The 11,350-nt window shown below is 45.8% G+C and overlaps 3 protein-coding genes across 4 annotated transcripts; 1 reads left to right on the top strand and 2 right to left on the bottom strand.

Annotated features, from left to right (window-relative positions):
• Positions 1 to 441: 441 nt before the first annotated feature.
• Positions 442 to 1,116, bottom strand: LOC128304397 (methyltransferase N6AMT1). The gene is made up of 2 exons (XM_053041583.1): positions 1,019 to 1,116; positions 442 to 927 (listed from the first exon to the last, which is right to left on the bottom strand). Exons 1-2 carry the CDS (start codon positions 1,068 to 1,070, stop codon positions 644 to 646), a joined length of 336 nt encoding a protein of 111 aa, XP_052897543.1. The 5' UTR covers positions 1,071 to 1,116; the 3' UTR covers positions 442 to 643.
• A 579-nt stretch (positions 1,117 to 1,695) lies between these two features.
• LOC128305474 (cyclin-dependent kinase 1) lies at positions 1,696 to 3,261 on the top strand. Of its 2 annotated transcripts, XM_053042944.1 has the most exons (3): positions 1,696 to 1,983; positions 2,053 to 2,778; positions 2,964 to 3,261. In XM_053042944.1, the coding sequence occupies exons 1-3, from the start codon at positions 1,835 to 1,837 to the stop codon at positions 3,037 to 3,039; spliced, it is 951 nt and encodes a 316-aa protein (XP_052898904.1). In that variant the 5' UTR covers positions 1,696 to 1,834; the 3' UTR covers positions 3,040 to 3,261. The 2 variants fall into 2 exon arrangements, with proteins under 2 accessions (XP_052898904.1, XP_052898905.1); XM_053042945.1 differs by having other exon boundaries at positions 2,053 to 3,261.
• A 137-nt stretch (positions 3,262 to 3,398) lies between these two features.
• LOC128305473 (stress-activated protein kinase JNK-like) lies at positions 3,399 to 7,601 on the bottom strand. Its single transcript, XM_053042942.1, has 4 exons — positions 7,449 to 7,601; positions 4,648 to 4,809; positions 4,434 to 4,563; positions 3,399 to 4,370 (listed from the first exon to the last, which is right to left on the bottom strand). The coding sequence occupies exons 2-4, from the start codon at positions 4,806 to 4,808 to the stop codon at positions 3,498 to 3,500; spliced, it is 1,164 nt and encodes a 387-aa protein (XP_052898902.1). The 5' UTR covers position 4,809; positions 7,449 to 7,601; the 3' UTR covers positions 3,399 to 3,497.
• Positions 7,602 to 11,350: the final 3,749 nt, after the last annotated feature.

Here is an 11,350-nt window from a genome sequence, read left to right as displayed (position 1 = left end):
AGCAACAAAAAGTCTAGAAAAATAAATACAGTACATCAAATTTAAAAAAAATAATTGTACAAAAAGTCTTTGCTTGTTGCAATTGTTTTTCTGATTTTTTGCAACATGCAGCAAAGTACCCTACAAGATAAGCTCCGTCCAACATTCCATTTTCACTCTTCTAAGTCAGAGGCAAACCATACGTACATAACGGTTATTTCTTCAAGCAATATGTTTTTGCGTGTACATTTGAATACAATTTTTATATTTACATTTTATTTTTTCATTAATTACGAATGATCCCCGAATGATTCATTAAGAATATTCGAATGATTACTTGTTTCGGATGTTAATACTTGTTTCTCTGTTGTATTATAATATGTATGATATAAAACAATGTATATAATTTTGCATTATAGTTCTATATTCATTTAACATTCCGATTTACAAAGATTTGCAAGAATATAAATAGATAGAAAGCCTTGTTTAGCTACGAAAACCGTTAATTGTATACGTCAAAACGTATGAAATATTCGGGTATGCCGGTTGCCAAGTTACGTGTTTAAATTTGGTTGACAACTCTACGGTTAACAGGAGCTAAAGCTGTTGATGATTTTGATAGTTAAGTTATTAGCGGACCGAGGAATAAAAGTCACCTTCTTTTTTACCGCTCTATTCGCAACACGTAAAGATGTTCTCCACGGATCCGTCGCTCTTTGATTATGCTCCCCCGGAAGTTAGAACGCTCCAGTTGCTTCAACACTTCAACGGGTTTATTCTCCTTGAGCAAAAGCAAGTAAAACATTCCATCTGGTGAAAGAATCCGATGTAGGTCAGCTAACACACGATCTGTAACAATTCTACCATCGACTCCTCCAGCCCATGCGTGTACCAGTGTTTGATCTTCGCCCGATAAATGAAACTCGTCAATGTGTTCTTCCAACGAATCTACCGTCGGTTGCGTTGGAACGTACGGTGGATTGAACAAAAGCAAATCTACACATCCCGGTCTCAATCCAGCAAGTAAATCCATATTTACCACATCCACCGTTGAACCGTTTAGTTGGCAGGTTTTTAGTGTCATTCGACATGCGTTTGGGTTGATATCGAAGCCGACAAAATGGGTTGTTCCAGCAGGAAGATGTTTTCCAAGGGCGACTATAAGCACACCACTTCCGGGGCCGATTTCCACGCACAGTAACGGATTTCGCGCTCGTATCGCATCAAGTTCATCTTCCAGTGCGTCTAGCAGCAAAAAAGAATCCTCCGAAGGCTCGTAAACCGTATCGTAATCTTGTGGATCGAATTTAAACACCGGTGTTTCCATCGCACATCTTGCACTTTCCGAATGGACCTATTTTTGTTTACAAAATCACCTGCCGGCAACTGTCATATCGTGAACTTTTTTTGTAACCAACATTTTACCCACAAATGCAATTACAAGACCAATTGGAATGCAATGCATCATTTTTCGTAATTGTATCAACTATTATCATAATAAATGCAGCACATGACATGAAACAAATCATCAAAACAATAAAAAAATCGCTTTGTCATCCACGCGTTCAGTCAAGATGCCATGCAAAATAGATGGATTTCGTTGTTCGAGCAACCCGTATGAAAAGTCAAACCGCGTGACAGTCGAGTAGTAACGTCTGCTTTAATGCTATTCAAACATAACGAACGCCATTTATTACGCGCTCGAATTTGTTTACAACGCTCTGGTTCGTGGTCGGCATTTAATTGCAGTGTTTCCGTTTTGTGATATTTGTCCGGTATTGTAAAACAAACATACATTTAGCGTAAAACCAACAGGACACGTTTCTTGTGCTGCATTAGAAAGTCACGGCACACGATGGAACACTTTCAGAAGATTGAAAAGATTGGCGAAGGTACGTACGGGGTGGTGTACAAGGGACGCAATAAGGTCACCGGTGAGATCGTGGCCATGAAGAAGATCCGGCTGGAAACGGAAGACGAGGGTATACCATCGACGGCGATCAGGTAAGCACAGGAGTAGGATAATGTTCCAAGTATCTCCTTGCTCTGATAAATCTATCTAACCCTCACCAGAGAGATCTCGTTGCTGAAAGAGCTGAAACACCGGAACGTGGTATCGCTGTTGGATGTGCTGATGGAGGAGAACCGTCTGTATTTGATCTTCGAGTTTCTGTCGATGGATCTGAAGAAGTACATGGACAGTCTGCCGCCGGAGAAGATGATCGATTCGGATCTGGTGAAGAGCTACATGTATCAGATAACGGCTGCGATGCTGTTCTGCCACAGACGGCGCGTTCTGCACCGCGATCTGAAACCACAGAACTTGCTCATTAACAAGGAGGGCGTGATAAAGGTGGCCGACTTTGGGCTGGGCCGTTCGTTCGGTATTCCGGTGCGCAACTACACACACGAGATCGTGACGCTCTGGTACCGGGCACCGGAAGTGTTGCTCGGTTCGCCGCGCTACTCCTGCCCGGTAGATATATGGTCGATCGGTTGCATTTTCGCGGAGATGGCTACCCGTAAGCCACTGTTCCAGGGTGATTCGGAGATCGATCAGCTGTTCCGCATGTTCCGTATACTGCGCACACCGACGGAGGAAATTTGGCCCGGTGTGACCTCGCTGCCGGACTACAAGTCAACGTTCCCGTGCTGGACGCAGAACAATCTCGCTAGTCAGGTGTCGAACCTGGATTCGGCCGGTATCGATCTGCTGCAGAAGTGCCTTATCTACGATCCGATACTGCGCATTTCGGCAAAGAAAATCCTCGAGCACAAGTACTTCGATGGGTTCGAGCGATGCAACATACCAACCGAATAATCTCGATCACCCTGTACCGTACAGTCTCTCTATCACTCTTTAAGGTTTGGTATGATGGAGTTGAATATCCGTTAGTTTTTGTCGGCTTAGCAATATGATGCTGGGTGGAATCACTACTGTACATTATTTTATCCGCCCCAGAGAATGTATTATCTATTTGAACTCTTCCCCCTCCGACTTGCCTCCCAAAAAGAAATTCTGCCCGTCGTTGTCTTTTTTTTGTCCGTACAGATACATAGATGTAAATATTCGTCTCGTGAAGGATAGGGCTCCGCCATGGTATCTCAGCGTCGGCTATTTCTTTCGTGTACGTGCGTCTCTTTCCGTGGTCTGACATTCGACTCACTGCACCGAGAGTGCGTGTTGTGGCACACCCAAGTCTAGGATTTAATTGCGGTCAGCGTTTAATGAACAAATAATCTAAAATTTATTTAATAAAACAATGTTCTTAGTTTCATCGTCGTTACCACCATCATCAACTGAGAACATAATTCGCTAAGTCGACTAATAACAGGTATGTAATAATTAAATGCCTAGGGAGCTTACGCATTCTGCTCCCCTTTAGTATAAGTCGCTTAAAACAGATTCGATAGGCTCTAGCTTAATTCTTTAAACGCTAGCTAACAAATAACAGCCTCAAAAAGGAAACAAATGGCCTTTAGGTGTCCCGTGCACGGAAAGAGTTGGCACATTCCCGTTATCCTTCCTCGTCCAATGACATCGTCCGTTGAATGTCTTGAATTTCCTCGTACAGCAGCTTTTTCCACTGTGCCACCGTGAGGTGCTGTGCATCGATCGAATGATCGTACGACTTTGGTGGAGGTCGATTAACATCCTCCTCGTAGTACCACACGCGAATGTACGGATGTTCCAAAGCTTCCTCTACCGAGATCCTTTCCATTGGGTCGAACGCAAGCATACGGCGCAGAAAGTCTCGTGCCGCATCGTTCGTGAGCTGTGGATGGTTTGATACCACCGTATCGAACACGTCATCCGGGAACAGTTCACCAAACGAACGGCCCGTAACCGTGGGCTGATTGCTTATGTATCGCTGCGTACCTGGCGTGGTGCGTGCAATAAACTCCGGTCTCGGCGTCCCGAGCGTCTGTACGATGCGCATCCACTGATCGACATGATCGGTCCCAGGGAACAGCACGTGACCCGTAATCAGTTCCGCCATGATGCAACCGATCGACCAGATGTCCACCTTGGTGTCGTACTCCATGTTGAGGATAATCTCGGGCGCCCGGTAATGGCGCGTCACGACGTACTGTGTCATCGTGAAGCTGGCCTCGATGCTACGAGCCAACCCAAAGTCCAGGATTTTAAGGCTACAGTTCTTACACACGACAATGTTCGAGGGTTTCAGGTCGCGGTGGATAATGCCGGCCGCGTGCAGGTACTTGATGCCGCACAGCATCTGGTAGACGAGAAAGGAGATGCGCTCGTGGTCGAGCTTGGTGCCGATCACGTTACGCAGGTTGTTGTCCATCAGCTCGGTGAAAATGTACACGTCGCGGAACGTCTCCAACGACTGCTGTGGAGTGTATGCGTACAGTAGCTTAATGATCTGGAATGGTAATGAAGAAGGGTGAATAACATTCTAAATGAGATACTAGTAGAAGCCACTTACGTTAGGATGATCGACTAATCGCATCAGCTTTAGCTCGCGGTAGGAGCGTTTCGCGAATGTGACATCTTGGAATGGTTGCGAGAGCTTCTTTATTGCTAATCGGCGGCCCGTTTTCAAGTCCACCGCACTGCTATAATGTGCCGAAAGGCAGGAGATAAACGATGAGTCATACCGAATTCTTAAACCGGCTGGTCCAGTATCATTTCCAACTTACCATACGGCACCCTGGACACCGATCCCGATTGGCGCCATGTGTGAGTGAGGGAAGCGGGACGGGAGATCGAACCGGAATTCATTCGTGCCCGTTCGAAAAGTCTCACTGTCGGCGCCAGACCTGTGCTCCTGATCTTCATCTCCGTTTTGTTGAGATTGCATACTGTAGGGGACAGAGAATAGGAAGGAAGGATTGCCGTTAAACTAAGCCAAAAACACACAATGTGTGGACGTCCTTTTTTTGTCGACGGAATTGGACCAACATTGGAGGGAGTACCACGCTGAATTAGGGTGTTTATTTAAGCACCATTCAATTGTTGGAAGTTGTTTAAATGTACTATTAGCACCTTGCATTGCAATTGTTGGGATCTTTTAACTTAGCTAATGCTATCTCACACCCATTTCAGGCCGGGTTGATGTTCATGCCGACTTTTGACAAACGGAACTGTGCCGAAGGTCTCGCAACAAAAAAGCCACATTGTGCCACAACCTGCACGAAGAAGGTGTGCCGTCGGCCATCGTCAAGTTGTGACACATATTAGCGTTGTGAGGCGCAGTGCATCATAATAACGCCCATTCAACAAAATTGTCGGTGGAATTTACGTACACCACTGGAAAGAGACATGAGCGAAACACAGGCGTACGTCTAGCTGGTCTAGCTCCGAATTATTATTAGCTTCCGAATGAAGGCGGCTTCGTTCCGATAAGAATGTGATTTCCTAAAACGGATGATGACGAACTGGACCACCACGTTCAAATCTCCCTGCTACAACATCATCCCGTACCTTGCGGGGTCCAACTTGTAGGTGTGTCACGGTGGAACTGTGTGATGGCTGATAATAGAACGCAGGTAAGATAGTGCTGCTATATTGTTTTTCACTTCTAATTTCATATCTCTGTTTTCCTTTTCTTAGACAGTTGACGCCACGACCTCCCCCAAACAATCCGGTCTCCGGATGAATCATTCCAGAGCTGACCAGCGCGTGTGTGCGATGATTGATTCGATGGCGATAAACAACACGTCATCGTTATATCGCGTGTAATTCGGCTTTGGGTCGCCGCTTGCCAAGAGCGAGAGTGGCCAGAGCAGCATCGTCAGTTCCACCACGTGCGATGATCACTCAGCCGTTCTTTGGAATGAAATTGAGTTCGCGGTGGTTTTGAGTGCCGTAGGACTCGATCGCCCACTCGATCATGCTGCTGGATGCAAATCGTGTTGTAATGGAGAGTGGAACAACAAAGAGGGTCATCATCGACTAGGGTCTGTGGTTGTCAAGTAGGTGTACTAGTCAGTTACGGGATCTCTGCCTAAAACAGTGGAAGCGGTAGAAGGAGTCAGATCACACAAAATGTTGCCAATTTATCAGTGAACGTACAGAACAGAACGGAAATATTTCGATTATTATTCGGTAAGTAACATTTTCAATTTTTTTTATAATGCAAAAATAATTTATTTCGCTCGAAACTGGTTAGAAACAGAATGTACTGAGCAACGTCTATAAAACTTTTGATCGTTCTCCATATGCTTTCCTTGGCTCTCCATCTTCTTAGCGTAACGACCTACTAGATCATGCCTACCATTTCTGGCTTACTAGACTTAATTTTACTACATGGCCGGTTAGTCTGTCCTAGTTACGGGGGACGGGTCCGAATGGGATTTTGGACCGGTTCCGTTCGTGTGAAGACCTGCGCCACTACAAATACATCGCTCGTTCTGCATAATTTAATGTTCACATTCCGCGAGAATAAGTTATAGAGCATGGTCTCTCAATTGTTTGTTGGAGATGGATTCCTTATTTTGTTCTAAAGTAGTAATTCACATCAGTAGAGTTGATTGGACACTTATACAAGTCCGTTGTAAATTTCGTATAGAACTGGGATCTCCAAACTTTTCCGTCTACAGGCCGCATTGGTTACAAATACCGTAGTTGGGGGTCTCTTACACAATAACTTGCGGGCCATGTACACAGAAGCTAAAGGGCCGTAGTTTAACGATCCCTGGTCTAGAATGTGAGACACCTTCAAGCTCAAGTCGTGAGACAAGTCTTCTATAGTTATGGAGAAATTCACAAATAGTCCACCAGCGATGATAGACATTGAAGTTCATGTAGTTAATTACAATTGCAAGAAGTAAACTTAATAAAAGTCTATTAGACTATTAGATTCCATTGCGCAATTGCCAATTGACTTCATAAATCAACCTTTCGCCTATGATAGTATCTTCCCTGGAGGATCAATTCCCAATGCCCTAACAGTACCGACAAGCGTTGAAGAAATTCCTGTGCGTAATATTCTAAAAGGTTGCTCACCCCTGCTCGGAGGGAATATCTCATAAAACCCTTTTACAGCTGATCATTTCGCGAGAGCAGACACAGGGAGTAGATTTGGTTTCAGCGCAAGATCGAATCCCTATTACGTGCGCTGATGTCATATCGAGGGAGGGGAGACCCTATTGTTGCCGTTCCCGTACCCGGGCCCGACCAGGAGGGGGTTACTCACTCACTTTCCGCGAACGCAAACGACGGTCGCGACGTCATCGTGTTGTGTTGGAGTTTCGCAAAACGATGGCGCAACGTGGAATGCTTGCCGTTTCCGTCGGGGCGGACGTGATCTTTTTCGGTACCGCGACGAAGCGCCGACCAACTTTACTCATCGACGCTGCGGAAACTCCCATGAACGACGATCGTGCGTGCGTGAGTGCGTGAGCGCGTACACGCACAGCTGACTAATAGGATTTCACCTTCCGTTTGTGCAGGTCCGGTGGTGAGTCAGATACATTCGACAGGGGAAGGATCAACTCACCTTGAAAAGCGTGATTATTGGCACGTTTTTTTGGACAACGCACAATGGGAACGAATGGCCCAACAACACACACTTGCAACTTGGGGTTTAAGTGAACGATCACAACAACCTTCCCGGGCTCGAAGGTATACGTGTCGGGATGGCACGCGTTTCTGTTTGAGGTGGATAAACAAAGAACTTTACGCGCGAGCCCGGACACAGCACCGATCGATACGCAAACGGTACGTTCTTATTCAAACACTCACATGCACGCGCGGACACAAAGAAGCACATGCACACACTTTCTTTTTCCCTTGTTTCCAGAACAACACAGCACAGCACACCGTTCTTGCCCTTTGTGTGTCCGTGGCTTTGGAGGTGGTGGGACACTCGCGCCTACTTCAGGTAGGGCGAAGCGATCGCACAACAACGGAACGGCGGCACGGCACCATGATGAGATCTCCCAAACGAAACAAACCAAAAAAAACCCGACCGATCGCAACGCCGGGATGCTTAAGACTGGGTTTGGATGTTGTGCGCGCGCGTACTCGTGTTGGAATCGCTCACGAAACCGCGACCCATCGTGGCCCGACCCACCCGCGAGCCAAACTCGCGGAGCTTCGCCGCGCGCGCGGGACAAGTTTTTGTTGAATGAATCATCAACGGCTGCGGCTGCGGCGGGCATGGCGTGGAGCGATGCGAACCGCCGTGCAGAACAACACCAATACAGCGGACACAGCCGCCCGCTGGTAAAAAGGTGTGTTTTTGTTAGTTCATCGTGCGCGCACACCTACGGGCAGCAGCACCGATATTGGGCCGCTCTCCGCGATTCGCTCTTTTCGCAAAAAAAATATAATCGGGACGCATATTGATAGCGAATCGAAGGGTGCAATCAATGCACGTTTGATGACGTCGTTCAGCAAGGGGGTTTTCCTTTTCTTTGCTCAAACGCTTTCTCTCACTCTCTCTTTCTCTCTTCTCTGGAGTATGGAGGGACAAACCAAGGTTTAAATGGGCCAAGCCGGATCGTATTGCGTGGTCTAGTTTGCTTCACCATCCCTTAACTCCAAACCCTCAACGAAGCTTGATACGGATGTTGGTTCGGGAACATGAAGGCTATGCAGTGGAAATCTGAAAAGTCTTAGAGGACGTTCAAAAGTTTATAAATTTCACCGTAAAATAATGTTTTTTAAAAAGTTTTAAAGCCTTTGAAAATTGTTAGCAATAGAACAGGGCTAAAAATATAAATTTAATAAGTGGCGTATTGGTAGCAGCACGCAGGATTGACTATCCAGCTACGGATATAAAAAATCAAAGGAAGCCGGAAATGGCAGGCTTAGATCGCTTCAGGTTGTTGTGGCGATAAAGAAAAAGAATGTTTGTTATAAGTAGTCTGCTTAATTGGTTCTAAATCAATCAAAAATGGTCGTGATCTATGTTGTCTAATGGTTCTCAGTGATCAATCTGCATTGTCCTGTCTCTTAAATGTCTTTCCTCTTAAATCCCTCTGTGAAGAATCTCTTTAATGTCTTTAGTTCTTCTATACCACAGCTTAGTCTTGTTCACGTATTAAAGTACTTTCAATGAAGGTGTTTCATGTCATTTAAAGTAAACAGAGGGTCAGGCAAGTGAATAGACCATTAATTATAAATCCATTAAACTATGTCATAACAATGTTGCCTATCAAACAATTTGCTTAATAGTGTGCTTTTGTGAGTCACGTTTGATGTAGGGGGTCCGTTTCTTCTTTGGGCCAAACCACCAATGCTTTGGTACGTCATTGTGTGGCGTCCCTTGATACCATTTTTGATTTTACGACCGGCAGGCCAGTGGGTCATAGGTCATGCTTATCTAAACTAGCTTACCACACTTGTGCTGACTGTGAAGAACGCAGAAGTTATGACGAATGAGCAACCTAAAGTGTATTTGTGTCTGCTTTCTTAAACTTTTATGGAAAACTATAAACACAGATTGAAATTCGTAACATGAAGAGTACTTAATACAAAGCAGCAATATGCAAGCCCCAGATATCTGAGAAGATATTCCAAACAAATCCAGCCGCTCTAGCGTAAAATCCGGTTGGCAGATAAACCCAGCTCGGGTGATGCTAGTTCTTCGTTCACTGGAAGTAGGGGATGTTTTGTATTTTTTATTATTGTTGCTAAATAAATAAGGCAAATGACAAGAAATTTACAGCACAGTAGCAGCCCTTAAAAGGGGGAAAGGTATTCCTGTATCATTCGCAAGACAAACACAACTACCGTTGCCGGCGCACGTGCTTTAGAAGTTGTCCGAACCTAGACTGGCGTCGGATGACGCCATCCGCTCGTCCGGTGGATCTACGACTGGATCCTCATTATCTCACCAGCGGCATTCTTGGCCGGATTTGAACACATCAAATTAAGGACCGTTTGCCTGAAGATAGCACGGAGCTCTGCATGTTGGGAATACTGTCACGTGCGTTTGGTAGGAGGGTGAGGTCTTTTGGAGGCTTGATCTTCTTATACACGGGATCTAGCACCCTGCTCGTTACTGGTGACCATGAATCATCAGACTCAAGACTCTTTTTCTCCTTCTTCTTTCAGGAATAGGACAGCGTGTGCACATATGATTAGCTGTTCTTCAAAAAGTATTCAGCAGCTACTAAGCCATTGGAACATTGGACGACGTTAACCGGCAGCTCAATGGTGTATGCCAACCGATTGAATCATAAATTGCAAACATCTAAAACCCCGAGGGCCGTGCGATAAGCTCCAGTAATGTGCGCACGCGACCCTGATTTCATACAAGAGCTCTCGTTTGTCACCCACAAGAGCTCGCGAACGGCGAAATGGTTCGATATCGAAGGGTTTCTTTAAGAACACGCAAAGAAGGACGCCGAAAGCTAATTTCCTTGGTGTTATTTTCGGATGCGATATGAAAACGGGCTCGTGAGTCATCGCGACCACCGCTTCTGCCATCCGAGGAAGAAGATGCGAACCGGGTGCGTGTGATTGGGAGTGAAAAGCCATCACACTTAAAAGCAGGTTTTTTTGTGTACGTCTGGAAAGCTTCAAACATGTGGCGGAGTCGGTATCAGCTTCGATCGGGAAGGGTGTGTTTGCCTGTGTGTGAGTGACTCAGTCGGCGCCTTTCAATGCCCTGATGTGGGGTGCTATCAACAATCGCGATCACCATCAAATTTCACATGGATATCGAATTTCTAACGCGGATTGTTTAGTGAATGGCATTGTCCGCGAAGTGTGTCTACGGTCTGAGTGCCTCCGCACATAGGAACTCACCCTCGCACGCCGATCAGCTGGTCAGTTGCAAATTCTCACGAGAGAGCGAGAGTTCTCGCCGGTTACGCAACGCGATCAACAGTCTGGCCTCCCCGGCAACGGAACCGCGACTTCATGCGTTGTTTACGTGTGTGACGTCAAAGAAGATATGTTTGATTGCCATGGTCATGGTGAACGACGCGCCACAAACACACACGCATGCCGACGGACGGTCGGTCGCGCTGCTTGGAAGACGATGAATCATACCGGCATTTGGCTGGCCGCTTTACATTTGTGCCCATGCGGGGGTCATAGTTACAGCATCGATAAGACCTTTATAAGCGGCTACTGCTGATAGGCAAAAGGAAAGCAGATTCTTATCAACCTCATTCGATCAAAGTCACAAACGTTTGCCGATCGGCTTTTAATGATAAGAATGCTATATACAATCAGGTACGATTTTTTCCTTGTGGCTCTACAACGTTTGCAATGTCCTTCACAATATTAAAGAAGAAATATCAGATCAATTGTGTATCAATTATAAGGCATACATAAATTCTTGGATGTCTACAAGAGCGTTCGCGCACGTTATTTGGACGGACTTGAATCATGGAGTGAAATCATAGCGCAACTTCTTGGAACCCTAGTTTTCACTGAGTCACT

The sequence above is a fragment of the Anopheles moucheti genome, chromosome 3 (genome assembly GCF_943734755.1).
Source record: "Anopheles moucheti chromosome 3, idAnoMoucSN_F20_07, whole genome shotgun sequence".
Lineage (NCBI taxonomy): Eukaryota > Metazoa > Arthropoda > Insecta > Diptera > Culicidae > Anopheles > Anopheles moucheti.
Note: the sequence above shows the minus strand (reverse complement) of the source record. Positions and strands in the feature narration are given on the sequence as shown.

Coding starts and splice junctions, on each gene's coding strand:
- LOC128304397 (XM_053041583.1), bottom strand. CDS start 1,070: ATGTCGAATGACACTAAAAACCTGCCAACTAAACGGTTCAACGGTGGA. Junction 928..1,018: donor ACGGTTCAACGGTGGATGTG/GTAAATATGGAT, acceptor AACCGACGGTAG/ATTCGTTGGAAGAACACATT.
- LOC128305474 (XM_053042944.1), top strand. CDS start 1,835: ATGGAACACTTTCAGAAGATTGAAAAGATTGGCGAAGGTACGTACGGG. Junction 1,984..2,052: donor ATACCATCGACGGCGATCAG/GTAAGCACAGGA, acceptor AACCCTCACCAG/AGAGATCTCGTTGCTGAAAG. Junction 2,779..2,963: donor TACTTCGATGGGTTCGAGCG/ATGCAACATACC, acceptor ATCTATTTGAAC/TCTTCCCCCTCCGACTTGCC.
- LOC128305473 (XM_053042942.1), bottom strand. CDS start 4,808: ATGCAATCTCAACAAAACGGAGATGAAGATCAGGAGCACAGGTCTGGC. Junction 4,564..4,647: donor GGTGTCCAGGGTGCCGTATG/GTAAGTTGGAAA, acceptor GGCACATTATAG/CAGTGCGGTGGACTTGAAAA. Junction 4,371..4,433: donor GATTAGTCGATCATCCTAAC/GTAAGTGGCTTC, acceptor TTACCATTCCAG/ATCATTAAGCTACTGTACGC.